The sequence below is a fragment of the Prenolepis imparis genome, unplaced genomic scaffold (genome assembly GCF_030444845.1).
Source record: "Prenolepis imparis isolate NDT839.2.m4 unplaced genomic scaffold, iyPreImpa1.0 SCAF_6, whole genome shotgun sequence".
Lineage (NCBI taxonomy): Eukaryota > Metazoa > Arthropoda > Insecta > Hymenoptera > Formicidae > Prenolepis > Prenolepis imparis.
In genome coordinates, this window is record NW_028141164.1 from 7,472,144 (window position 1) to 7,500,014 (window position 27,871).

At 39.4% G+C, this 27,871-nt stretch overlaps 2 protein-coding genes across 4 annotated transcripts in view; one reads left to right on the forward strand and one right to left on the reverse strand.

Moving 5' to 3' along the window:
* Nucleotides 1-27,871, reverse strand: part of LOC145937605 (protein Wnt-2) — a 55,857-nt gene that overhangs the window by 4,799 nt on the left and 23,187 nt on the right. For 2 of the 3 annotated variants that reach the window (XM_083040757.1, XM_083040755.1), the window contains exons 2-5: nucleotides 19,151-19,371; nucleotides 1,783-1,897; nucleotides 1,603-1,674; nucleotides 1,355-1,442 (exon numbers count right to left, since the gene is read on the reverse strand). In XM_083040757.1, the coding sequence (XP_082896883.1) occupies nucleotides 1,355-1,442; nucleotides 1,603-1,674; nucleotides 1,783-1,897; nucleotides 19,151-19,371 (496 nt within the window). The remainder of the gene's footprint in view (nucleotides 1-1,354; nucleotides 1,443-1,602; nucleotides 1,675-1,782; nucleotides 1,898-19,150; nucleotides 19,372-27,871) is intronic. The other variant, XM_083040756.1, reaches the window with a different exon arrangement.
* The window catches only part of Prosalpha5 (proteasome alpha5 subunit), a 63,837-nt gene that overhangs the window by 3,970 nt on the left and 31,996 nt on the right, over nucleotides 1-27,871 (forward strand). The window contains exons 2-3 of the mRNA XM_083040765.1: nucleotides 3,723-3,985; nucleotides 7,496-7,601. The gene's annotated coding sequence lies outside the window, so the exon portion shown is untranslated. The remainder of the gene's footprint in view (nucleotides 1-3,722; nucleotides 3,986-7,495; nucleotides 7,602-27,871) is intronic.

Consider the following 27,871-nt stretch of genomic DNA (forward strand, 5'->3'; position numbering starts at 1 on the left):
ATGCGTACGAAACTGGTTTATATTTCGAATTATCTCCGTGGTGTGCCACGCATGCGGGAGAGGTTGAAAAAATCGTCGGGACGATAAAGTATGCACGCCGGGACGCGATCGACGTTGAGAATAAATCGTTAGCCCCGCGAGACCCGGGATACTTGTATACGTATACTACTTATATATATACATCGACAAACGAAGAGTTTTTATTGCCCGCCCGATAATAAAGGCTCTCCCTCCCCCTCCATCTCGAAAAAGGATGAAAGTTCGAAAGACTTTCCCCAATTAAGGCACGCCGCCCTCGACCTCGAACATCGTTTCTCACAAACGTTTTCGGTTTTCGATCGTCGATCTTCTTGCGCGAGTAGAAGAGTAATTGTGATAAAAAACCGTGGAATTTTTAATAATCCTCGACTTGATACATTAACGAAAGGATAAATCTCTGCAGGCTTGCTCTCAATTACTTTTATTAAACTCTGTTGGAAGAATTATTAAGTGGTTGCACGGACTTTTAATGGGCAGGGTGGAATATCGAGATTAGGTATTTTAATCAGGTTGTGTGCGCGCGATACTGATTATTTTCGCAAGATTGAAATGTCTAGATAATGTAAAGTGAACAGGCGCGTCCGGATATACGAATCGCGAAACGACTACATTGTCTTCGAGGTTGATTGGCTCCTCAGTGGGTTATTGCGCGATAAATCAAATTTGATAGCGTCTAGTTTGCATACGCTTGGTGCATACGAGAGATGCGCGCGTCTCATTATCGATATTACCGCCTTGTTATCCGATCTCGGGTCGTTTCCATCACGAGATATTATTGATGCTAATCTAAATACATATATATGTATATTTATATATATACATATATGCAAATAAGTTTGTAAACGTAAATGCATTCGGAGCAAATTAAGTAACAGATAACGGGAACGGATGAGATGCGTCCGCTTCTCTCGATTGCATTGTACATAGCGTAATAATCTTTTCGCGTAATAATCTTTACTATATAATCTTAAAATCACGCGTAATATAATTATATACGACGCGATGATTGAGTAGCGACGAAGTACCCAGTGCCGTCGTGAAACGTCAGCGAGCTTAATTTCCGCGCTAAACGATTCCTCTCGCTAGTTACAGTAATTAGTATCGCTTCACGGCAATTATGACGTTCATTACGTAGTTGTTGCTTTTACGCTGACGCGCTATCCTGTCTGACTGACTGGCTTTTGACGCTTTTGATGTCTCGCGAGAGCTCTCTTTTCGTGAAGAAAAGCCGACGGTCTTATAAATACCTACACTGACAAATGAGATAAAAACGCTAGAGGAGAGAGAAATGCTAGCCTCAATTTATTTCGCTTACCTTTCTTCCGGCCTTGTTGTTGTGAAGATTCATCAAGCTCCGAGCGTCTCCTTCGATCTCCCTCGCGTCCAGAAACCTACGCGCGAACCTAGCATTAAATTATAATATTAAAATTCACGCGTATCTCTAGAGAGAGTGTTTAGTGTTTTCGCTGAGTGTTCGTAACGTTTCGTGTTTGTCGTCGCGAGCACAAATTAACGGAGTTAGTACGAGTGTAATTAACTATCTTTGCTTAATTAACGTGGTACCTCATCCCATATGTGACGTCGGCGCTGCAACCACCCCATTCCCAGCCGTTCGGCGGTAATTCCTTTCTCGTCCTACAAAAAGGCCGCGATATATTAACTCTATAATAACTTAAATTAATATTGCGCGTTATGTGTACACATATACACACACACATACATCTTTTTGAAATTTGCAAATACCTTACAGCAGGTTCGCAACCGCAGGCGGTGATGTTGCCGCGGCTGCAAGCTGCAGTAACCGCATATGTCACACCAGCCGAACTTATCGCGTATGTGAAAGCCGCCTCCCTGCTACCTGCAAATATACAATAAATACTAAAAAAAATGTTTCACAGTTCCATCGTATATATTAATTAGGAGTGTCAAATTTAGTTCCAAGTTAAAATGAAAAAATCATATATTTATATAGCTGATGTATAACATTGTATTTTCTTGCAAATTTTTCTATTTTATTTGCAATTAAATTTATGTCTTAGCGGGTTTAACAGTACTGAATAGGAAAGTCCTCTTTGCGATTTCCGTAATAATAATTCTTTGCTTTTATGTTTAAAAAATTATATTAAAAAAAAATAATATAAAGTTTGTTGAAACTCGATTAATATTTTTTCACAGAAATTAGTTGATTAAAGCATTAATTTGCTTATTAATGCTTTAATCAACTAATTTCTGTGAAAAAATATTAATTTGCTAATTAAATTTTAAAATAATATGTTTAAAAATTAAACTAGTAATATGTTGTAAATAACATGTTATAATATCTTATTCTCGATTAATATTTTTTGACAGAAATCAGCTGATGACTGTCAAAAATATTAATCGAGTTTAAAGTATCATAACATATTATTTTAACTTTTATAACATATTATTATTTTAAAAATTAATTAGCAAATTAACGCTTTAATCAGCTGATTTCTGTCAAAAAAATATTAATAAATATTAATAAAGTGAATATTTGCTAATTAAATTTAAAAATAATAATATATTATAAAAATTGAAATAGTAATATATATTGTAAATAATATATTATAATACCTTATTTTCGATTAATATTTTTTGACAGAAATCAGCTGATAACTGTCAAAAATATTAATCGAGTTTAAAGTATTATAACATTTTATTTAAAACATATTATTTTATAATTTTTATTACATATTTTTAAATTTAATTAACAAATTAACGTTTCAATCAGTTGATTTCTGTCAAAAAATATTAATAAAGAATTAATTTGCTGATTAAATTAGAAAATAATAACAGGTTATACAAATTAAAATAGTAATATATTGTAAATAATATATGTTATAATGCCTTATATATCTGCGATTAATATTTTTTGACAGAAATCAGCTGATAACTGTCAAAAATATTAATCGAGTTTAAAGAATTATGACATATTATTTAAAACATATTATTTTAATTTTTATAATATATTATTATAAAAATTAATTAGCAAATTAACTCTTTAATCAACTGATTTCTGTCAAAAAATAATCATAAGATGTTAATTTGTTAATTAAATTTTAAAATAAAAATATATTGTAAAAATTAAAATAATATGTTTTAAATAATATATTATAATTCTTTAAACTCGATTAATATTTTTGACAGCTATCAGCTGATTTCTGTCAAAAAATATTAATCGCAGATGAGGCATTATAACATATTATTTACAACATATTACTATTTTAAATTTTATATAACCTATTATTATTTGTATAGCGCGCTCGCTCGCGCTACTAGAATGAAGTTGCCGATGTTTGTAGAATAATGCCATTACCGAAACGCCGCGAGTTGCAGGCAGTTCGAGCTGCGTTCCGCTGTGATTAATTAGAATAATTAGTAAGCATAATTGTTTCTAACCTTTGTATTGTAATATTTATCAATCGCATATCATAATTTCCACGTTTATATGTAGTCGTAATTGTTCGAAATGCATATTTCGCGAGAAATTCGATGCAAAATCTACGCCAACCTAACCTAACCTGATCTGTTTTTGCGCGCGCAATTGTTGCGACTTGTGCATATATCTATCTTTAATTTTAGCTTACATATTTATATCATGTATGTTATAATGCGAAATAATAAGATTGCTCTAATATATGTATGTATTTTATTTGTTACAGGTAGCATTGCTGATAAGCTACGCGCGAATTTGACCGCGAGATTGTCGAACGGATGCTTCGTGCGATTATAGTTTTCGCATCGTTTTTTCTTATTGCAAGTGCAATACGCGAAATACGCGTGCGACTCACGCGTCGTGTCGGGAGTGCCGTGTAAAGTGTCGGGCGATCGTAATTATTCGTGTTTTTCGCGAGTCGTGAGTGCTATCATGGACCAAGAGAGGAGGAGGAGGCGAGGCATCAGGCGACAACGGGACAACTGTGAGGTATGCAAAATAAAAACATTTTTTTGGGATACGTATTATACATAAGAAAAGAATGCTGCGGTTACGCACGAATACGCTGGGGTCAGCGTCATCCGCAGATTGCGCGAAAAAAAAAAAAAAAAAAACGCGCACTCTTTCCGGGTCAGTTAATAATTTAATACGTAGTATGTTTATAGCCGCGTGAAATCGTGGTTCGCGTTTCAAATTTGCACCGGAGATTCGAGACTTGGTGTTAGAAAGCACGGAGTCCAAACGACGGCGCGTTCCCTCGTCAAGCATATACTTTTCCGTCACGCAAATTTATTACTAGTTAAAGTTGTTGTAGCTATCGCGACGGTGAGCGCGCGCGAGCGCAATTAATTACCCGCGCTCTCGCCTCGTTTATGCCATCGTCGAATGAATTACCGTATGTCCGTTTTCTCGCGATATCCATTTTTCACTCCATCATCATCGTCGTCGTCGACACCTACGCGCCGTTCTCAGGTTCTGTCCGATTCCGCAGAGTTGGCGTTTCGCTCTATCGTCGTCAAATTCGCCGGCTTTAATTCGCGCGTCCGTCAGCGCGTGAGAATCTCACGCATAGAGATTCGGTTTATCCGAATTTATAATGCAAATCAGTTTGCGCGCAAAGGAAATTTTCTCGTGTAATTACCAGAGAAGAGAGAGTATGAGAGAACGATATTGGCCGAACGATAATAATGAATAAATTAAATTTTGCGTTATTACGCACGTGTATCCTGCTCGTATAATGGAACAAGTGCATTCCTTATCGAGCAGTCGTGCTCGATCGTCGTGCCGAGAAATGAGAAAAGAGATCCGGCTGACTGTAATTACGGCGAAATCATCCTACACGATAACTCGAGTCGATGTTTGTTATGCGCACGGCCATAACTCACAGCCACCGACACGCGCCTGCCTGCGTTCGTCGTGTTATGAGAGTAAATAAGCCTCGCGAGAGAGCTTGTGCATCCGCGATGCTCTTGCATTTGGCTTTGTTTTTTTTTATTTTTACTTTTTTTCACATTTTTTTTTTTTCCGACGCGTACTTTGATTACTGTGACCGCGACTAACGTCATTAAGATAGAGCTGTCCTCGTCTCGAAATCACCGATGCAGCGATTCTAAAAGGGAGAGAGGAGAGGAGCAGACTAGAGCTAATTATAAGATATTTAAAAATTAAATATTGCTGCTTTGAATCAGAATATTTTTTGAACCAGACTTATTTTCTTGCTGGACTTAAGTAAGAGACAGGGTTGCAACGTATTTTTCTTTCATATATTTCATAGTAAATAGTGTATGTTTGACAGTAAAGTAAATTCTGCAAAAAATATTGAGCAACTTTTATTTGTAAATGAACGGAATATAAGTAGATTAAAATACGAGTATATATATAGAGTCGAATCTCCGCTATTTCTAGTACACTCCAAGTTGAAACAACTTCTCTATTTTTAACAATAAATATTCCCTCTTATTTTTAATGTCCATTGAATAAAAGCACACTATTGACAGATAAAGTTACAAATACACACATGAAATTTTCTGTTCTTTCACGTTTTATGTAAATGTCAAATAGTGTCAAAAAGGGAAGCAGCTCGAAAAAAATATTAAAAAGGGTTAAAAATACAAGTATGCTAAGAATGACCATGATTAGGCGTCATTAATTAAATGGTCTCATTATGCAAACGAGGGTGATTCTCGAGAGGACAATGCGATATATTTAGAAAAATATATATATATATGGCAGCATCCTACGTGTGTCTTTGCAGAATCGCGTACGTTTTCTTATTGTCAGACTTGGTTTGCTTGCTTACGACGATGATGTTCTTGCTCATGTGTCGTGCAATTGCATTCGTGCAACGGACTCGCGGTGAGAAAACGAACGCGTTTACGCCTCGCGAGATTGCGGCCGTGATGCTGCGCTTCTGCGTTTTTTTGCGCCATGGTTTCTCTCGTACAGACTAAGAACATATATAACAGTGAGCGCAGTCCTTGTGGAGAGATGAAGGGTTACGAGTTGTCTGTTACAAATGTCTGTTTCCACTTCATATATCGCGACAGATCTCTGTAGATTTTCCGTCGAATTTCTTAATTTTAAAATATTAGTGCAAAATTTTTCTGTGAATTCTGTCTTTGAAAATCGAAATTATAAAATGTTCTATTTTTCTCCTAAACTTTTCATTTATATTTTATTCTATCGATAAAGGAAAATTGTGTATAGAGAGCGAGTTTGGAGAGAAATTGCGGCATTTCTGTTCGCGGAAGCATTTTTTCTCGGTCGTAAAGTCGCGATCGGCGCTTTCGCAATCGAAAAAGAAGCCGGAGTGTCCTGAGAGCGGGCGTATCGGTCAAAAGGTTGATGAATTTATGCCGAGCGTTTATGTCAAAGAACGGCAGCGCGGCCATCCGTTTAACGTCGGAAGAGCCGGTAAGGAATAAATTTATCGTTTCGTCGGCATTTGTGCCGGTTCCTCTCTTTCTCTTTCTTTCTCTCTTTTGCTCACTCGGCACCATCGATGGGCGGAGAGGAGAAAGAGAAGTGGCCTTTCCACATAAATTCATTTCAGCTGTAAAACGTGAACGCGCCAAATGAGCACCGCCTCCATATTAGGTCACGGTGATACCGAAGAGTCGTTGTTCATGCCGAACCGGTGAGAGAGTAGGCCTCGATCTATTTGCGCCGTACATTATATACATATCTGTGTATGTGTATTTTTTGTGCGTGCGTCTTGTATGTCACGTGTTGTACGTGCGCTTATTAACGTCTGAAAATATTGCGGAGCAGCGAGTAGAACGAAAATGGATTATCCCGGCGCGTGCAATAGTAATTCTCGTTGAAATTTATCTTCGTTCAAAGTGACTGAATCGCAATCGTTTCTTTCGCAAAAGGAGGACTGGAAGGTTCGTTATTCGCGCCTGCTATTTACCGATTCCTGAAGTTTCACTTCGGGATTCGATATTATTCGCGAAAGTATCGTCGACGATCGTTCAAGTAGCAGACAGCTGTTTAAGTGACAGCTGTTAAGAAAAAAAGAAACAGCGGCGTAAGAGAACGGGCTCGCGATCAGTCGTTATGCCTGAGCGATCTTTTAATTTATATCATCGCGTTTTAAGTGACTCGTGTAATAGCCATACGAAATTTATAAGCCGCCGCGTCACCGAACGTGGGCGAGATTATTTACGATGATTGCATCGACGCGAAATCAAATTTAATAATGAATTTCATCTCATCGTGATCACATTCGACCATCCATTTCTTAGCGCGACGGTCATTTCTCGAGCAAGAATATATCATTAATATATAACTATGTATAATATTACACACAAAAAACCTGCCTGCACATATATTATATATATTTTAAAACCAGGACAGCAGTTCTCGTCTTTCTGTTATAAATGTAATCGAAAAATCATAATTTATACTTTTATTTTATCTCAGTGGATATAAATCTTATTTGCGTTTGTATCTTATTAAGGTTCTTCATTAATAGATATTTTTTATTTTTTATTTCAGAAATTTGTGCGCTCATCCGGGAAAGATGTTTCGTCCTTCTGTTCACCTGCATCCTGGGAGAAACGATTTCCATCGCAGTTTCATCACTCATCGTGGCAGAAAAAAGGTAGGATTTGTGAAAAAAATTTTCCAAATTTTAATTAGTGAACAGACAAGTTGTGGCGCAATTCTGCGCGAGAATCGAGTTCATAGTTTAGTCGTGGAGAGCTAATTAAAAGCGCGAGAATCTACGATTTGTTGGCCGGCGTTAAAACTGGCGTTGAAGATAATCCCCAACAAGGATTAAATCTCGCGTCTTATCTCTCGTGTATATCAGTGAGACACATTCATATAGCGGTGCATCTCAAATACGTGACGCGTCGCGCAACATCCACCCACAACGCTCGCATTGTCCGAGACAGCTCGTTTTTTTTCCCTGCCTGACTCTACGTTATTATATTCTCCGCGATTTTATGCCTCGCGAGTCGACCTTATTAAAGGTAACGAGCCCGAGCGTATCGTGTCCAGGCAATAAAATATTTCGCGCGATATTACCGCGCTATGGAAATGGTATTTCGACTCGTTATTTGTCTCAAAATGAGAGAGTATGAGGGATGATTTAATCTGACTAGAAAGAGACAAATCTCTCCTTCGCGCTTGTGTTTTAAAATGTATAAAGAGCTCTCCTCGACAATATACGAAACTCTCAGAAATCAAACCGATCAACTCTTGTGTGTCATTGAAGGGCCTTTGAATCATTTTGTGTAAATTTCTTAATTTTAGTACCGCAGCGTATGATTATTATGATATTAATAAAATTTAAAAAAAATATGTACAAGTAGAGTTAGCCAGTTTGGCTTCTGAAAGACTCATATATATTTCTCGTTATAGATGGATTTAGTAATGTGATCTGTTTCTCCGTGTTTTATTTTTGTACGTAGTGGTATATAAAATATACTCGACGTAATTTAATATTTTACGGGATCAAGATATCCCTGAGCGACCTTCGATATTAAATTATTATATATATATTTGACTGTGCATATATATCTTGCGATATATCCGATCTTGCAATCGGAACTATTCATTGATTGTAATGCAACTAGATGCATTTTTATTAAAACTCCTTGCTTTAACATTGCCTCTTTAGGCAAGCGACATGCACAAAGTACGTGTGTGTATATATCGTAAACTCTCAGTGGGTGGACGCTGAGAGAAGAGAATCAGCGATATCGCCTTAGTGAACGAGCGTGTTCCGGCCACCACGCGTGGCGATGTTTTCGTCTTGTATCACCCCGTGTCCGACAAGATCTTTATTTCGTCGTGAGAAAAATTTGTCCGCTCGCTCCCTACGTATATATGTATATATACGCACGTATACGACATGTATGTGTAAAACTCGCTTTCGCTCGCGCTTTGTCTCCTCCCTTTTTCTTTTCGCTCGTCGTGCCTCGGGGTTAAAGGTTTCGCGCGTCCGTGTCTCTCTTGTATGCACGTACGGGGTATTGTGCACGGGAAATCCTTATTGGCCCGCGGCGTTTGTTTGTCACGGACAGGACAGATCATTCGCCCTCGACTCGCCTACGCAACCTACGTATCGATGGTATGGTACGGTACCATTGAACGGTATACCAGAAAGACGAATGAAACTTCTTCCCTTCTTTTCTTCGTTTCTCGCGGTTTGATCTGTGTAAGGACGCGTTTGCAAAGTTGCGTACATATACATATATACGTGTGTTGTTTAACGTCAAAGGAAAAAATTACGCGCGCGCGTGACTCGATAAAATTCGCGCGCAACTAGCCATCGCTCTTAGATAAATTATCATCCGAGAAAAGAGATGCATTCGAGTTTGGCGTCGAATTATTTTTATACACTGAATTTTCTCTTAAAATTTACCCTGAAAATCATGGTAATCGTGAGACAATATATGGTATAGAAGGAATTTTATGAGAATTTCTTTGATTGATATTTATCACAATAAAAAAAATATCTATTACAATAAAATATAAAATATGTTTGATTAATTTTACTATGCAGTTTAGTAAAATTAATCAAACATGTTTTATATTTTATAGTAATAGATATTATTTTTATTGCGATAAATATCAATCAAAGAAATTCTCATAAAATTCTTTCCGTACCATATTGTCCCACAATTACCATGATTTTCAGGGTAAACTGTAAGAGAAAATTTTTTCTGTGTAGAGATCTTCGCTGATTATTTTTTCACAATAAGATCTTGGATCACGCCGATTTGGGGTGGGCAACTTGATGCTAAATGAGCACAAATGGAAAATAAATTATTACTCCATTCTCTCGATCGAGAAGACAATCGTAATATATAAAACCTCTTAACATGCCTTTTAATTTGCATTTTGCGTTCGTTAAGGACGCTGTCGCCAATCTCAGAAAGACCTTTCTGTAGACGAACAAAGTTCGAGTTATAGATATCGTTGCGCGATCGTAAGAAACTTGATTCATCGACAAAGCCTCGGGCGAGCCTTTGTTAGAATCGGCATTGCAAATCTCGCCGATGCAAGTAGTAATTAATATATATGGCTTGGTTACCACCGTAAATTAAATTAAATGACAGTTCAGTAGCGTTTTGCGAAAGCAATCTGCAAGATGCAGGATTTACTGAAATTAAAGAAAGATTGTCTTTTAATAGTAAAAAAATCAAATTTTTTTATACATGCATCTTTGACAATTAATCCTTTGAAAAGGTTACATAAATTCTAGTATCGATGTTGGAAGTTTGATAATTTTTTTTCTTTTATCTACAAATTTTAATAGAGTAAGTTGTAAACTAATTTTTCGATTTTGTTTTTTGCTCCAAAAAATATTGTCTCATATTTCGTCCGAAACGTCACGTGATAAGAACTGTCACATACACTCGTCGCAATAATTATGCGACCGAGTATAGTAGTCGGGAGTTAAAAGATTAACGACTTTAGAGGGATGCGTGTGCCAGTTAAATCCCAATAGTCGCCGTGTCGTTTAACACTTATGCCTATGGTTTAACGCCAGCGCGGTCGATTGTTTTCACAATATGGATCTGAGAAAGAAAAAGAAAGGAGAGACGTTCCAAGAGAGTTATTCATGAGGCATAACCGCGCGATGATAGTGTGCAGGGTGGAATATTTTAGGGCTCGCGTTTTTTCTCTCTTCCTTATACAATGGCGTAAAAGTAATGCACATGCGATTCAAGTACGTTTTCTCCCCCTCACCCTCCCATCCCTCCACCCCCTTTTGTGTGACGATGGATGGACCGAGGCAACGACAAAGAGCATCGCACGACTCTCTCCTCTCCGCGAGACGGACGAAAGAGCGGGACCGACTTTTATGGTCATCCTTTTGACCGTCCTTTTGTAATCTGAAACTAACTTGCCCGCGCGCCGATTCAATGAATAATCATCGTTCAATCATCATAAACCGCCGCCGAGTAGCGATTGCCGGATTAATACAGAGTGATCGCACTTTTTGGTGCGCGATCGAAAAAAAGAAATCATCGCGGTGTATTAATCGCGGCGTTTCCGTTGAGAAATTGAGACTATTAATTTTAGCGGCCATATGTACGATGAGCAATTAACACAAAGCTTATAATTATGAGAAATTAATTCACGTATGCCGAATTTTGAACACTTGAACAATTCCGTTACTCTTGATAAAGCGATGAGATACGCGCAAATATGCTTATATAAATATGCAAATAAAAGTAGCAACTTTTTAGCACACACACACGTACAGTAAAATAAAAGTTGAAAAATAAAAAATTACAGATTGGCGAGGTTGCGATTTTGACGTAACTGCTATGAATAATCTTTTACGATCCTAATGAGGACCACCACCGTGGATAATAAATTCATAATCAACGGACGACGGGTTTATTCGATTTTAACGAATTGCATGTGATCCGCGATTAATTATTTTTTTTTTTTTAAGTTATGTCTCTCCAGAATCGTCGAACAAATATCTGATAAGGATAAATACGCGCGATTTTCTTATTCCATCGACAAGTTCAACCCGATCAGATAACACGGACAATTAAGCAATTACTATAATTAAGACGCACTTAGCATTTGTTTGATCCAAGTCCGACCGTTGAATTTGCATTCGAATCCACTTTGAGCTCTCATGCTTGTTTCTTTTTGTTTCGAGGGATCTCCTTTTTAACGAGGTAGTCCGAGTTGATTTTTCTTAACTGATCCGGATCGTGGCAAACGACTGTGGCATAATTTCTCTCTCTCCCTCTCTTTGTATTAAAAGTTGCTCATAAATTTTCAAAATTAAATTATTTAGGTGTTAGTAAAAATGCTGCTAAAAATTGAAATTTTTTTTCACGTAAATTTATGAAAAAAAACTGCTTTTCCATAATTATTTACAAAAATTTATATCCCTCACAGAGATCATTTTAATTACAGAGCATAGACTCCTAACTCATATAAACGTTTTGCATTACTGAGAGTTGTCAAAGTAATCCGCGTATGAGATTATTTGTAAATAATTATCGTTACTCGATAATTCTATATGCTGTGTTTATTAAATAAATAATAATTTACAAAAATAAAATTTTATTAAGATTGGCTGGTACTTAAAATTTATTATTAATATTCATTATTGTTATTTATATCTTTTTCTCTAATTGTATGATAAATCATTGTTTGGTAGCAGACAAAGAGGCTGCTCTACTTCACTATCAGAGTATCTCAGGTATCTTACATGGCAAGGTGCCACTTTAAGATGCAATATTAAATAACACCGACCGAGAGAGAAAGAGGGAGAGAGATCCTTGTCACGTAGACGTGTAATGTACTTAATGCGTCATTGTACGACACTCGTATTCGCACGAGACTGCGGCGACGGGGGGTCGCATCTAGTATATCAGTTAGTCCGGAGATCCAGTCATATCTCGTTTACGGTGTTCGTTATGTTAGGCTGGTGATTTATAGCTATACTCTCTTTCTCTCTTTCTCCCGCGAGGTGATGATGCAGCGGAACACCTTCTCGCGGTGTCGCGAGAACGTAAGCATTACATGTACTTGCAACAATATCTCTTCTATCGTGCAACATCTCACAACAGTGTGAGACTTTAACCTTCGATCTTACATATAAATATATATATAGTATGTATATAATTTGATATATTATAACACATAAATTACTATAAATTAAAATATAGAAAGAGGCGATAAAACGTGTTGGGGGTTTAACTAATTGAGGTTTAGATAATACGAATATTTATCGGTGCGAGATTAAAGCGAAGTAGAATAAGGATCAAAGATCTCGAGACGTCCCTCGTGTTTTGCCTCAAGGCTTGTTTAAGGCTTCATAACTCGCGTGCATACGATTACTCGCGATGTTCGCAAGTGACATCGCAAGCAAACGAGACATTATCGCGTTTATTATTACAAACCGCGCGAAACTCTTACTCGAGGCCCAAGTACTACCTGTTATCAGAAGGAGAGGAAAAAAAGAAATAATTTCACAGCTACCTACCTACCTACTCTTCCCGAGCGTTTTCCTGGAAGGTATTTATCGTACACTGCTCCCGATGACCGGTTACATCTTAATAAGAAGGACACCGACGAGAGAAGCGACGCGAATTCCCTTTCTCTCTCTCTCTCTCCCTCTTTTTCTTTTACATCGTTATTAATGGCCTCGGTTGTCTCGTTGGCGATTTTCGCAGGGGCACTTGTCCACGGCAGCGACTTGGGGGAAAGGAGATATACGCGCCGGTTGTGTGATATATTAATTTATTAACTAGTTTATTTATACGGGGCGCTTAAAGAGGCCTCTTATATCCACAGACGGGGAGAGCCCCCGAGGACTCTCGAGCGAGCGGGTCTCTCGGCGCATCGGTCCATAACTCAATCCACACCAGGATCCGCCACGCTGCTCGTGTTGGTTGCCGTTGGCGCTTTTCTCTATGCTAAAGTACGTTGAATTATATCGATCCCGTTCGTCTTGCCGTTCTCTCGGTCGTTTCTCTACCTTCGCCTTCGGCGAGTAAGATCATCGCACGAGCACGAGCCCGGACCGTAGCCAATAATGAGGGAAGAGAAAGAGAGAGTATGAGGCTCTCTCATCTATTTGTAGATGGAAATTCGTCTCGCCGCATCTTCCTGTAAGATACGGTGTACCCGATGGCCGATCCTACTATCGCGAACGAGATCGCCGAGAGAATTATGGTGCGTGTAGCGCGCGTGCGACGCCTAAATCTTACTCGAAATGTAATCGCGCGATCGGATTGAAACGCGTAATCGAGAGTGTACGGTCGATCGACCGACACTTATCCCCGGGTTAATGCAACCTTCTCTTCCACGGACGTTTCTGCTCTCCTCCTCGTCGTTATCTAAACAGATCCGCGGCTCTCGTAATTTACCTTTGAATAAATATCAGTTCCGCGGGTGATAGCATGAGGATATGTCGCGAGACGCCGCGCGGCAATAGTAATTTTCTTCGCCGATCATAAATTCTTGAAGGCGATTTTCTCTCCTTCCCCAGGCGGCATCTCTTCGGCTCACATATCACGTATATTTTATCTAGTTTAATTTTTTTTTTTTGTGCAAAGAAAGACAGTAGATACGCGCGGAGTTATCCCCGCGAATGTTATCACCTGCTGTTCGCGAGCTGATGCAGCCGTATATCTTATCCCGAAGACCGGCAGATTCCCCCAACAAGCTATCGAACAAATTAGCGGAACGATAAAGTTGACAGAGATAGATCGAACCGCGTGGTGCTCTAAGCGCGATACAATTTTATATAATATATACTAGGATCTCGATACCTCACTCTTCTTCTCGGTCGATTATAAAACCGACATAAGTAATCTCACTGACCGTATAATACGCGCAAGCGATATGGATCGATTATTTAATTTTAAAAAATAAGAAAGCTAATTAATTTGTCAATTTTTACAAAGCTGATATTTTTTAGGAAATAAAGTAATGAGGATATTATACACAGAGAGAATTTTTTCTTAGAATTTACCCTGAAAATCATGATAATCGTGGGACAATATGGTATGGAAATAATTTTATGAGAATTTCTCTGATTAATATTTGTAAAAAAGAAATAATATCTATCACAATAAAATATAAAACATGTAGATATTATTATTTTTATTGTGATAAATATTAATTAGAGAAATTCTCATAAAATTCTTTCCATACCATATATTGTTCCACGATTATCAGCATGATTTTCAGGATAAATTCTAAGAGAAAATTCTCAGTGTATAGTTTGTTTCTTAAACTGATCCTCGCACTCTGATGGAGATTATTCTGCCACCGATTGGTCGCGCCGTGATTATTTACCCCATCGTGTGCACGTGCGTGCATTCGTGCGTGCGTGCGTGTGTCGAAACCGGCGTGTGCGCCATTTCGCACGCTCGTCCGCGCGACATAGCTCAATATGCATGTACATCGATGCGAAACAGGAGAATGAATGCATCAGGCGATGCACTGAGGGGATGGTAAGGGGAAGAGGAGGGAGGGGAACCACAGGTAGGCAGGCAGGCAGGTAGACGCAGGCAGGTAGGTAGGTGTGTCCATGCGAGAGCGCCGAGTGTGGGCCAGTCCAGTTATTTGAGACGGATAAGAAGTTGAGAGAAAATAATAAAAATAAAAAAAAAAAAAATACGCGAGCACACAGGAGAGCGCGGAGAACAGGATTGATATAGGTAGAACGGAGAGAGAAGAAAGAGGAGGTGCAAAAAAAGGCTTTCTATCGAATCCAACAAAAATTGATAAGACGCCGCATTAACATCCTTGTCAATGGTATATACGGGAGGAAAGGGCAAAGGAAGATACAGGATACTTGATAAAGTCCCTTCGCGAAATCTTCCGTGCTCTCGCACATTGTTTCCTCTTTTGTTCTCTCATGCCTTCTTTTATCATATACGTTTGCCGTGTGGTCCGAATTATTTTCTTGAACGGAGTAAAGTTAACCCGCCACACATCTATACATATATAGAGTTATAATACATACTGAGAAGGGCGACGAGATAATCTATCCCAAGTAGCGACGATTTTTAGGAGAGATCTCTTGTAGACAATTGAAATAGTTATTACAATAATAAAAAATTAATTAAAAAGGAAAAAGAAAGAAAGAGAAGATTTTCGTGATGACGTCGGTGAGTCAGGAACGTCGTCCTGTTCGCTTGAATTTACAACGTATACCTTCCGTCGACCGCGTAATGGATCTCTTAATCACGTCGTTTCATTTGGGCGATTAGACGATCACCGCCTACTACCTTGCTCGTATCTCGAAAAAAAGTCTCCCGGGTCTGCCTAATTTATGAAAATATATTCACCACGAATAAAATCGACCGTGTGGGCCGCGACAAATCGACTCGGATCGATTTTAAGTAACCAGTCGCTTCCCTCGTAATAAGGGATTTTCAGATCGACGACGATTGACGTGCCTAATTATATTTAATTACAATCGTATTTATATTATATCGTTAAAATACGTTTCGATACGCGATTGTATGAATCGCACCGGCGCGGCGCGGCGGTGAGAAAACAACATGTGTGTATTTGTGTGCGTGCATCGACGCATCTCGGAGATATTTTGAAATTACGCGCCCCAAGGTGTCTATATTTCTCTCTCACAATACAGATAAATCAGAGTTTATCTTCGAGAGTACCTCGGATACCCTGTGATACAGCGCTACCAGAAATTTATTCCGCTCATTTATCCGCAGCCTCTCTTCTAACGAGCGATACGAGTCTTAGACGGACCGTATTTCGTCTTCTACGTCATTCAGCGGTTCCGTTCCTATTTTATATGTTTTAAATCAAGCCTCTTTAATTGCGTTTCATTTAATTTGAAACTATCTATACATTTCTATACGCATACACTCGCACGTAAGATTATATGGGGTGCGTAATGCGAGCGTTTTAAAAGCCGGGGAAACATCCTGAAGAAGTACATCGCCGCGCTCGTAGCTTCGGCATGTCGAGCGGCTCCGTTAATTTCACTAATTAAGTTAGCGACTTGACCGCCCTGTTTGTTCCCTTCCACCCTCCCGCGTCTCTTATGAGCGTTATTTATACTCTTTTTTGCGCATTAATTTCTGATCTTCTTATTTCTCGCCCGACTTCCTCGAGATCGCCGCCGTTATTTTCGCTCTCAGTCTCGCATCGGAGCGCAAACGCCGTTGCGTTCTTTCTGAATATTTGAAGAAATATTACACGTGCGCGTTTTTTCTTTTAGATTCTAGATTTTAATGATTTTATTATCAAAATTACAGGGAGTCGTGACAATCGCGAAAAGGCTCGATTCTAAAATTCGCGCATATTTTTCGCGACAAAGTTGATTGAATAAAAAAGATAACGATGTTGTTACAGCGTAGTAAACTCCGTAATTAATTATCGGAAAGCGGCGTTTCGTATGCCTTCGTGACTTGTGCGAATCCCCGCCGTGCAATCGCGTTATTCCCTTCCAATCCCTTTTAACACACGACTTTACGACGCACTATACGCGCATTTTATTCAGCGTGGAATTCCAGAAGCCATAACCCACGAGCCTCTCGATGGTGACGTACGAGCCTCGTACAATGGCAACAGGACGACGGGTAACAAAGTACGAATGTCTCGTTGCGCATTGTAAATCACATCGCGTTTACCAGACTTTATTCTCTTCTTCCCCGGCATCAGTTTAATCCTGCTGTTGCAGGTTAATCATGAGAAATCGCCTGGGCCACCTGGGCCACCGTGAAACTACCCTTTGCGTACAGGGTGTTTGCGAGATTCTATCGGAAATAAAAAGCAATGATTTGAAAGAAATATCTTTTGATTTTTCAGAGAAATTATATACGTATAATCGCGATCAACTTTATTGATAATTTTCTTTCAATTATATCTCTTCTCCGCTTTTAAAGATTTGCGAGCGAAAATTTAATTTGAAATGTGACACCCTGTATATCGCAGAGTGGATTTTCGACGTAGGACATTTAATCCCCCCTATCCCACCTCGTTCGCGTTTATGGTTTTTAATGCCAGGATGACAAATATGTCGTATTTAATGATATTTATGCGAGCGCGGATCACACATCAGCTTCCACTCACAGGACCGGGGATTATCTTGTCCTCGAGAAATATCGTTTTCGCCGTTTGTCACCGAGCCGATCTGCCACACGACACGCAACGTGTCATGGCGATTAAGTTACTCCTTAGGCCACCGAAAATTAAGAGGCGAGAAAATTAAAAACGCCTGTCGTACATCAAGCGCGCCTTTAAATAATCGCGCGTTGTGTCTCGTGAGAGAGAGATTTAGCATTTTTTTTAACTTTGGCTACGGATAAGACGATGATTAAATGGCACACACATACCCATTTAATTTTACATCCGAGTACAAAGTTTGTCGTTCAGCCAGGAAAATTGAAATCCGAAAGAAATCTTTTCGATCTTGGAAATTCGAGAGGGCGAGTATTCGATATGTCTATTCCAAGCGTCTATTCCTCGCAGTTGGTTTTCGACCGCAAAACTGGTTACGGACAGGACGGCACCGGGCATCTCGAATAGTAAGTTATTCGCGCGTTATGTATACGACGTGGAGGCGAAACAGTAACACGAGAAACCGGATCTCCTACTTCGTATAGGGATCCGGATGCGGGTGTATGCGCCAACGCAGATACGTGTGCATGTGTGATAGCCCAATGTCATCCGATGTCGCCGATTTCCGTGACTAAAAGTGCGCTACCGTTCCCACAAAATTCCAATCGTCATAAAAATAAAGTGTCTCCTCACGATTAACGTTAAAACGACCCGAAACATTTATAATTCGACAATTTTCGATTTTCGCGTAGAGAGAGAAAAATTAACGAACCGAAGCATTCGGATGAGATTTGCCATTATGCAAACTTATGTGGAAACTTGTTCCGTTGTTTTACCGTTATATCACGGTCAATCTTTCGTTGAGCGCTCCCCAAACACATACACATGCAGAATGCGAATTAATTTTTATTTATTGACTTCGTGAAATTATGGACGACGATACGAATATTTAAGATGCGCATTTTAATTTGTTAACCGAAGACCCGCTGAAAGAATCGAGATATATACGTTCGCTGGTATATTCAACTAGCCGTACCGTAATAATTTTCACGCTTAAGTGGTATACGAATGGCTGGCTTATTAATTTGATTTCGAAATCGCATATTTTATTGCTGGAAATATATTTGATAATTAGAGAGAATCCGACGTTTAGGATACAAACAAGATGAGTTGATGGTGAAGCACGAAAAGGGGGGAATCCCTAATCAAGAGACAGTTAATATATAATACACGTATACGACTGCCTAATAGAGAGTGATGTAACTAATGACCGTGTGTCTTCTTTAACTCGTAACGTTTCGAGGATATGCTCCGACATGGGCCATGTAACATACCGGTATACCGAGTAATAAGTTATACGACTTTATGCACAAGCGTCCAAAGAATGAATTCTCTTCCGATGTGTTTAAACCTTCTTTAAATTCTCTATTACTATTTTTCCGTCACGCGCGAATGCCAATAATTGCGCAATTTTACACCGTTTTATCCTTTTGCGGCAATTTTTCACTGTTCGTGGTCGAAATTACAAGCGGTACAAGTGCGTACAACACATTCGAGATGGATATTATTAATGCGGCGTATAATAAACACCGGTGACAGGACAATCCTTCTTACCCACTACCACCACGTGGCCGAAGGCTTGGTCGTTGGACACGTGGGAACAGTTCCAACGGTGATGTCGGAACTGGTGCCGGCACTCGCGCAGACCTAGCGCGGCGCCCTCGCCCACCGCTGGCATGGCGTGCGGCGCTTTTCTGCACTGCTCGCGCTGGCTTTTCGCCAAGCCAGGAATACGACTGCAAACGGCCGCGCCGACCACCATTGCCCCGACCACCCTGAAACAGAGAGAGGTCCGGTAAAAATATGCGAAAGGATCAGCAGAGCAGCGGTGTTCGTAGTAGAAATCGTCGATTTATTTGATTGAGCAACTTGTCTTTCGCTCTAAAATTATTAACACGAATTAACACAGAATAAATGGAAAATAAAGTTGTCGCTCGTATTTGTGGCTGCCATAATTTCTATAATAAAAAAAAAGATTATGTTATCCACACACGATGTAGCGATTAAAGTGTTAAATAATTATATATATATAATTTGTATTAAAAACTTTCCGGCCATTCATCTTCATCGTCCTTATTTCGACATTTTGACGAGCAAGCTGCGTGAACGGAGCGATTAACAGGTGCTAAAACCGAAGCGACGACAAGCTGAAACTTGATATCCTCAGCCTCCTGCTGGTCCGTTGCGTAATTTATATCCCACAACGCGAAGCATACACTCTCCCAAGTATTCTTACAAGCCGCTTATTCATATTTAAATTCTCCTCTTTCAAGAGAAGTAGAATGGAAAATACACGAGTGCTTTAGATCACTTTAAAAGTGACTCATAAAATCGTGTTGTCCATCCGTCATCCCGCGAGATAGCTATAAATACGCCTTTCGTCGAACCACTCACGCGATTCTGTTATTCTTTCGCGTGATCATCAATGATGTATTAAGGCGCCCTGGGTATACTTGAGGGTGAGTTGTCGAGTTTCGGGACTGGATAAGGTAAGAGGGAGATTGCAGGTAGACCACGGTAGGGAGAGAGAAGGAGATGGGGTAGAGAGAGATACGGAGGATGTAAGATAGGCAGGTTGAATTTCTGAGAAGCATGAAATTGCGACGATTACGTCGCCGTCCCCGGGGCGAGAATTATTTGCATTGGAATGCATCGCGCCGGTGGCCGCCGAATCTCCCCGCGGTGGGACAATCTACAGGGTCTCCGGACGACAAACGTGAGAAAAGGAGAAGGAGAGGACGGCATGCCGCCGCGAAAACGAGCCGGCCACGAAATTCGCCCGGAGGGGTCTTCGGTTTCCCTTCGTCTCGCGAGGCATAAACGAGGAAGACGTTGACGCGAGGGGCCAGTCGTCGTCCCTTCAAAGAACTTCTCTCGCGAGCGCATTCGTGACTCTCCCCTTTAACGGAAAGATGCAATCGCCTGCAAGGAGCCTGTCGAGGTGAAGGAAAAAAAGAGAGAATGACGTTCCACGTCATTTCTCATAATAATATGAGAGACGGTGAGAACAGATTCTTTTTTTCTGTCCCCTCGCCCCCTCTCCCCCCCGTACATTTAATTCTAGATGCGCTCTGACAATGATTCAAACACTACATACATATGTCAGATGCACCAAGAAGAAACTTAGTAAATTCGCAGAAAAATCTATATCGATCGCAAAGGTGCGATAACGTTAAGCGTTAGCTTCTTCTGCTTAATTACGCGCTCAGGATACACATCATTCGTTAGTCTTCATTAGACACAAACTGCATCATGCTTCTGGCGTAATGACGGACGGGTAGGCGATAGCGATTACTCATTTGTCTTCATTGCTCGTTACGTATGTTAGGATGCACTTTATCACGATTATGTCCGCGTCGTTACAACATTCTCACCTTTCGGCGAAGGAGAAGATACAGCGAGTATTATACGATACAATGAGTATTTTTTATTCCAGTTTAGTGTTCCATATATTTCAACTTTTATATTTTTTTATCGGATTATACGATATTTATATCACGATTATATGTATGTTGAAAAAATATTTCTTTCAAAGAGCTTATACGCGCGTCTTTAGCATGCCGCGGCCGGATAAAAGGGAACAACGGTCTCTCTCGTACATATATACGCTCAGCAGCAATCTACACGTAGCCATTAGCGCGTAATGTATAACATCACGCCCGTCTCATACGGAGGCTAATGGTGTGCTATTTGCGACAGGGTATCGCGGCACCGTGTTCGCCACCGACTGTTAAAGTCGCTGTCAAGACAATTTCAGTTGTGTATCTTTACCATATCGTCACATTTTTATCAAACATGCATTATATATAATTTGATAGAATAATATATATATTTTTTGTATTGAAAAAAAATATGGGGTCACGACAACACCTTTACTTTGATAGTCGAACCATTTCACCGTCGATTTCGATGATATATAATATATATATACCAACTTGTCTTTATCATAATCAAGATATGACTTATTATCGTGATCAAGCGCCGTTCTTGGCTATTTGGCATTACTCAATTTGGTTTAATGACTACTTGGATCGTGGATCGAAGAGAGTCGGGGAGAGACAGTGATAGAATTCCAGAAAAATAGGAAATCAAGGGGAAATAATCGCGCTCACGATGTACGCGATATATTTTCTTTGATTTCGTCGATATAAGCTACTGTTAGAATGTCTTCATCGCACGTGTACAGAAAACGCGAAACTGCATATTTTTTTCCACGGGAGATTGTACCAATTTATGTAGCGCTTTATCAAGTATTATTAGTTTCGCTTTAAGGTACTTCAGACTAATTTTCGAGCATATAGTATCGAATACCTTCGTGTTCGCGCCTGTTCGCGAAGTATAATCGGCGGTTATAAGGCTTTATAAGAGCCTAGCTTCGATTAAGTTCTCTTAAGATCTTCCTCGATCGTGCGTATTTCCCGGTCGATCTTTACTCCTGCACGTTTCGATCTCTCACCGGAAATTTTCGACGAGATGAATCACGATCTGTCGATTTCGTATTTTTTTTTTTAAAGAAACTTCGCATGCGGTTAGTCGAAATACATTAATCATCTTTGATGATATCAATATACGAGGAAATTCAGTATCATCGACTATTTTTAATCGAATCAATATTATATTAAAATTATTCGGAGAACGCATGAAATGATAAAAGAATCGAGTGAGCTCGCGATTGAAACTCAATGTAAGTTTTGATTCCGACTGTGAATTTTTTTTCGGAGTACTTTAGCCTGACGTAAATCCCTCGAATGATCTGCGGCGCTACGAGTATTATTTATTTGTTAATGCCGGTTGCGTTGCACGGTAGATTATGAGGATTGACATAGACGTGTAGTAGAGATGAGAAAATATCGGTAGGCTCGCTTTACTTCGATGATATCTCTTATAGCGATCCCGGCGTATGACACCGCGGGGGTTCCACGTGGTCGAGTAAAACCTCTAATATAATACGCTAATATAATACGCGTGTCGCTCTGCTTGCTTGAATAACTGTAAATCTTCGTAATGCCCCATGCGATGATATCGAGAAGATACCATCTGCGAAATGCTATTTATCCGCCAAGCGCGGATGTAGAAGCGGAAATGGGAGAGAGATCAGATCTCAATATTCTCACGAAAAATTGCTCGACTTGAGGGAATTCAATCAAACGTCAAAAAAATTCTAAGTTTCCTAAAAAAAGATTTTATAGATATTAATTAAACAAGTATGCTTTTTTACAATATTATTTATTATATTTTTTATAATATTTCGTAACGCGATGTAAAAATATGCGGGGTGCAAAATTTTTTCAAATATAATGTGTGGCAAATAATTATTTTGAGATAATAAATCGCCGCGATCTTTTCATGCTCCACTCTTACATTGTAGGAATATATCGCGAAGGCGTGGATAAATACCATCTAGGTGATCAATTGCGTTTACCGAAGGGTATATTTAAAAAGAGGGAGAACGAGAAAAAGACAGTAGCAGACTTAATAATTACAGAGATCGGTACATGCGTATCTATGTCTCAAGATCTCGATGTAGCTGAATAAAATCGAGCTCAATCTAATTAACTTGATTATATCGAAGATCTTTTATTGTCTATACAGTGCTTTTCAAACAGGCTATACAATATACATATTTTCAAATATACGCAGAATTGAGATCGCGATAATTAGGCTAGCAAGAGTGAATTGCGATATGTTCTAATGATAAAATTAATAGTTATTATAAAATCATTAAAACCGATATTTATTATCTCACCATTATTGAGCAGAATTATTTAAAAAAATCATGATTATTAATTGTCAACCATTGCGACATTATCTCGATAGAGATGTTTAACCGGAAGGTAATCTTTTCAAAGTGCAAAAATTACGTCATTTATGCAATCCTGGAAAACTCACATTTCTCTCTCTTCGTGTTATTTCACACCCTGATTTTGCATGTCTTTAATAGGTATATAAGCTGTCGTGTGTGCGTCCGATGAAAAGAAAAACATACTGTAAATTGCACGTTACGGAGACGTCTCTTTAAATCGTTTCGTCATCGAGCGCTATCAACACATAACGAAACCCCATACATCATTCCCTTATCTAGTCCGCAGATTCACGACTCGCGATCGTAAATTCGAGATATACTTAACGGAGAGATATCTTTCCCGCATCGCGAGGGACGCACGTGCAACTTGAACGTGGCGAGAATGTGGAAATCTTAAAGTAATTTACTGGTATGTGTCACGAGTGACGTGCGTGTATGTATATGTAACAAGAGAAAGAGAGAGAGATTAATTGTCTAAGAAAATTTACTTCGACTTATTTTAATTTTAAATGTCAACGACTGATGGTGTCTTTGTGCGCGGAGATTTTTTTAAGTAGTCACATATTCAGAGGTTCTCCAAGCTTTTTTTTAAAGAATGTTATTCCAATGTAAGTTTTTTTTTTTTTTTTACTATAAAAGAACGGCTTTACCTCCGATGCGTGACGCTCTATTATCACCGATTGTCGTCCTGACGGAATTCGTTCAACTTCGTGCTCGAAATAAGCTCGCTGTTGCTTTGTTGCGTTTGTCCGTCAGTGTCAAGAGGCTTCGTGATATCCGTTGCCGAAGGGGGGAGAGGAGGGGACACATCACAATGTGGATGCTTATCCGGCGTCAAATCTTCGAGACACTTTCTTACACGAGGACACCTCGACCGGTGGGTTTTTCGCCGCGTATAACACGCTCGGGCTTTCTTTACCAGAGATCTCTCGGCTCATGGGCAGCCCATGGCGAATGGGTTTCGGGCACTCGATACGCCGTGACTAATCGAAAATGCCCAGAGGGGAATGGGGCGGTAGGGGCGGATTTACGTCTTGGATCTTTGATGCTTTCTTTGAATCGAATCTATAATAAAAGATTTGGGAAAGGATTGACATTGTAATTTCTCGGTCATTACCGAATATCAATTTATATCATACATTGAACTTTTTATTTTATATCTGCCGTCATTTAATTTCCATTGAAATAAACATATATATATAAGTGCTCTCAAGGTTTGAGAAAATTTTGACGTCTCTTGACGTCGCGATCTTTTTTTTTTTTTTTTTGGTCAATGCTTAAATACGTTCCTGTGTGCCCACGTTGGGATAGGTCCGACTCTCTCGTCTGCACAACAATGGTTGCCCACCACGACGATATTCAAAACGCTCTTTCGCTCTGGTTACGATAACTACTTCGTCAAGATTCGATACGCCCATTCTCGTTCTTACTATAAAATTAAACGTGCTTCACGGACGTGACTCACAATGTTACTGGGTCGACCTACAATCACGACAGAGCGACTCCCCCTTGATTCAAAGAATCATTGACGAGTCATCGATAATCGCTTCTTGATATATTCGTGATTGGCTCGCATAAATCTGAATTTTTTATTATTATATAAGCAGTGGCACGAGAAGAGAAATACAAAGAGATTATATGAAAATCCTTTTGTTAGAGAAAGGCGACATTAAGAATATTGTAAAATCAATACGATATTAACAAGTAAAGATAGATAGAATGTGACGGTTTTCATAATTGATTATTAATTATACGACAGACATAATTAATTAAATCTCACAGAAAGATTGCCGCCGATACATTTAAAATTAAAATAAAATTAAAATAAGTTTTCTAATTAAACTCGTTACACATATATCCGATATTAATATATGCATTCTCATTTCCTTGTGCGAAATTATTGGATGTAAAACGGGATATATAGATTTTTCTTAATCCTTGCCTTCTGTCCGGGATCGAATTGTATACCTTTGACGCTTCTTGTTGCTCGCTTTGATTCTCTCATCCTTAAACCGGATAGGCACTTATCTTAATACGCCAATTTAGCCGCTATATTTCATCGTATCGATCGCGTGTAACGAGCGATAGAACGATTCGCCCGTTTCCTTCTCGATGCGGAATCCTCCGCCATCGATCGATGGTTTACGGCATTCGGGAAAGTTAAGAAGGAAATAGGAAATACGTATTCGATTCATTACAATAACTGACACAGAGACACCGCGGTTTTCCGCTGAAAATTACGGCTGATATGCGGCTAAAAGCGCTTATACGATAAGTCGGCGCGCGGACGGATACGAGTTGATCTCGACGCGATTCAATGCGCGTGTCCACTTTGCATTGCATGCGCGCGATACGCATAGATAAGGATTAAGGACTTACTAAGTGGTCCCCTCGTGAATGCATCGTACACGCGGCGTGGGCCGGTGCGTGTGTTATTTAGTGACCGACCCGTGGCTTTAAGCAGGTACACGCTTATATATACACGCGTGCGGCGAATTGTATCGCTTCATATCTAATTCCCGTATTTATGGCGCGTTTATTGAATCCTTTAAGTATTTTTTTTTACGTCATCTTATAACGCAACTTGCGTGATATAGACTGATAATCGATACTCGCGTTCGATTCTATTGTTAGAATTATTATCAGATATCTCTCCTTCTCTCTCGAGAGAGAGAGTGCATGCAAAGTCGCGAGATGGAGAACAAGTCAGTTTTAATTTTTCGCATAGTAATCCGTTATATTAATGAATGACTTATGAATGATCACATTCACAACGTGTCATTGCTGTGATATGCATTTTAGACGCGTGCATCGGCGCGCTATCTCTTGAATTCCGACGTTCCAACATTGTTTCACGACGCTATACTTCGCGACGGTGCTTCGCGTAGGTTGCTCGACGTACATGAAGAATCACAGACACTTCACCTTCGATTAGCATTGAATACGAATCAAATTAACCCTTCGCGATAGCAAATTCTTTCGAGAGAGCACGAGGAAACGATCGAGCGATAAAATGCATTTTTTATTTTTTTTATATATATATATATTTTTTTTTTTTCGTTAGTCATAGTATCGGTTTAGTACACGTTCGATAAATTGTGATAAATTGGATCAAATTTTTCTTCTTCGTCTTCGATCCTCGTATATATATCTTTGTCGAAAAAATAGTATCTCCTATTCCATCCTGTTATATGTATTTCATTTAATCACGATCTTTATTTTTCTCACATACTGTATGCGCGCGATTACAGCTTTATGACAATCTTCATCTTCTCGTTGCACCTTGTACGTAATTATATATCGCGATATGATTCCGACCGATATAACCGTGACTCTTCGCTAATTACACATTCTTGATATGGCATTATTAAACGCAATATTTTTTTAATTGCCTGCCCCTATTCACAAATGTGCGATCACACGCGAGACTCGCCGCGTTATCATAACTCTGTTAATTGTAAATGAAATGAAATTAATTTCTTAAGAATTTCTTCAATCTTCAACTAGATGTTATCGAAATGATATCCGAATATTTGATTAAAAGACGATGGATCGAAGCTGAGATATTTACGATAGATTGCGTACACAGCGCTTTTATCTAAGTTATAGACGAACCCTTCGTTCTAATGGTCTCGTTCTCTTTTCTAAGTCTAAAATAATGTTCGTCGTTCGGAGAAATCTTCCTATTGTGCGACGCGCGAGAAACGGGAGAACCTGTCGAATTGTGTTTGCGCTCTCGAACGTTCGTGTTATGACCCCGGAGTTATTGCCGGACACGTAGGATGGTCCGTAGAGATTTAACTGATCCTGAGAGAAAAAGGGAGACGGAGCTTATACTTAGTCGGAGCTAATTAAAAGGATCCATCGGTATAGACTCAAAGAACACGAGATAAGATCAGCGTTGACGCCACAGTGAGAAATGTCGTCGTCGGCGTTACGACGACCTTTCCCGGGGTGAGAAATTTTGCGGCATTTCACATAAATCCTATCCCGTCTCGCGGATCGACACGAGATATCGATAGGACGCCTACGTTGCAGCCGACCACGTCGCGCCGATAGCAAGCGAGTAATTTAGCCTTTAAGATCTGAGACACAATTTGATAAAATCGTCAATTAATTTCAGAGAAAATTTAGATCTGTCCGACGCTCATTTAACTCTATAATTTGAAAATAAATTTTAAAAAACGTCTATCTCTGTCTCTCTTTCTCGGAATTCATAACACGCTCGTATTCCGCTGTGCCCGGATTATTAGAGAAAAGTGGTAAGCAGAGAACAAGAGAGAAAAATAAAACGGGAGAAGAAGATGCGAGAGTTAGTCGACGAAAAAGGAAGCGGTTCGCATAATTTCGCGATATTATCTGGGCGCGAACATATCTGGCCGTGGTTCCGCGCGGATTCCCACGCGCGCTCAGAACGTAGAGCTCGTCCAATTTCGAAATTTCGGGGCCGGCCAGGTTAAATGTTAACACGG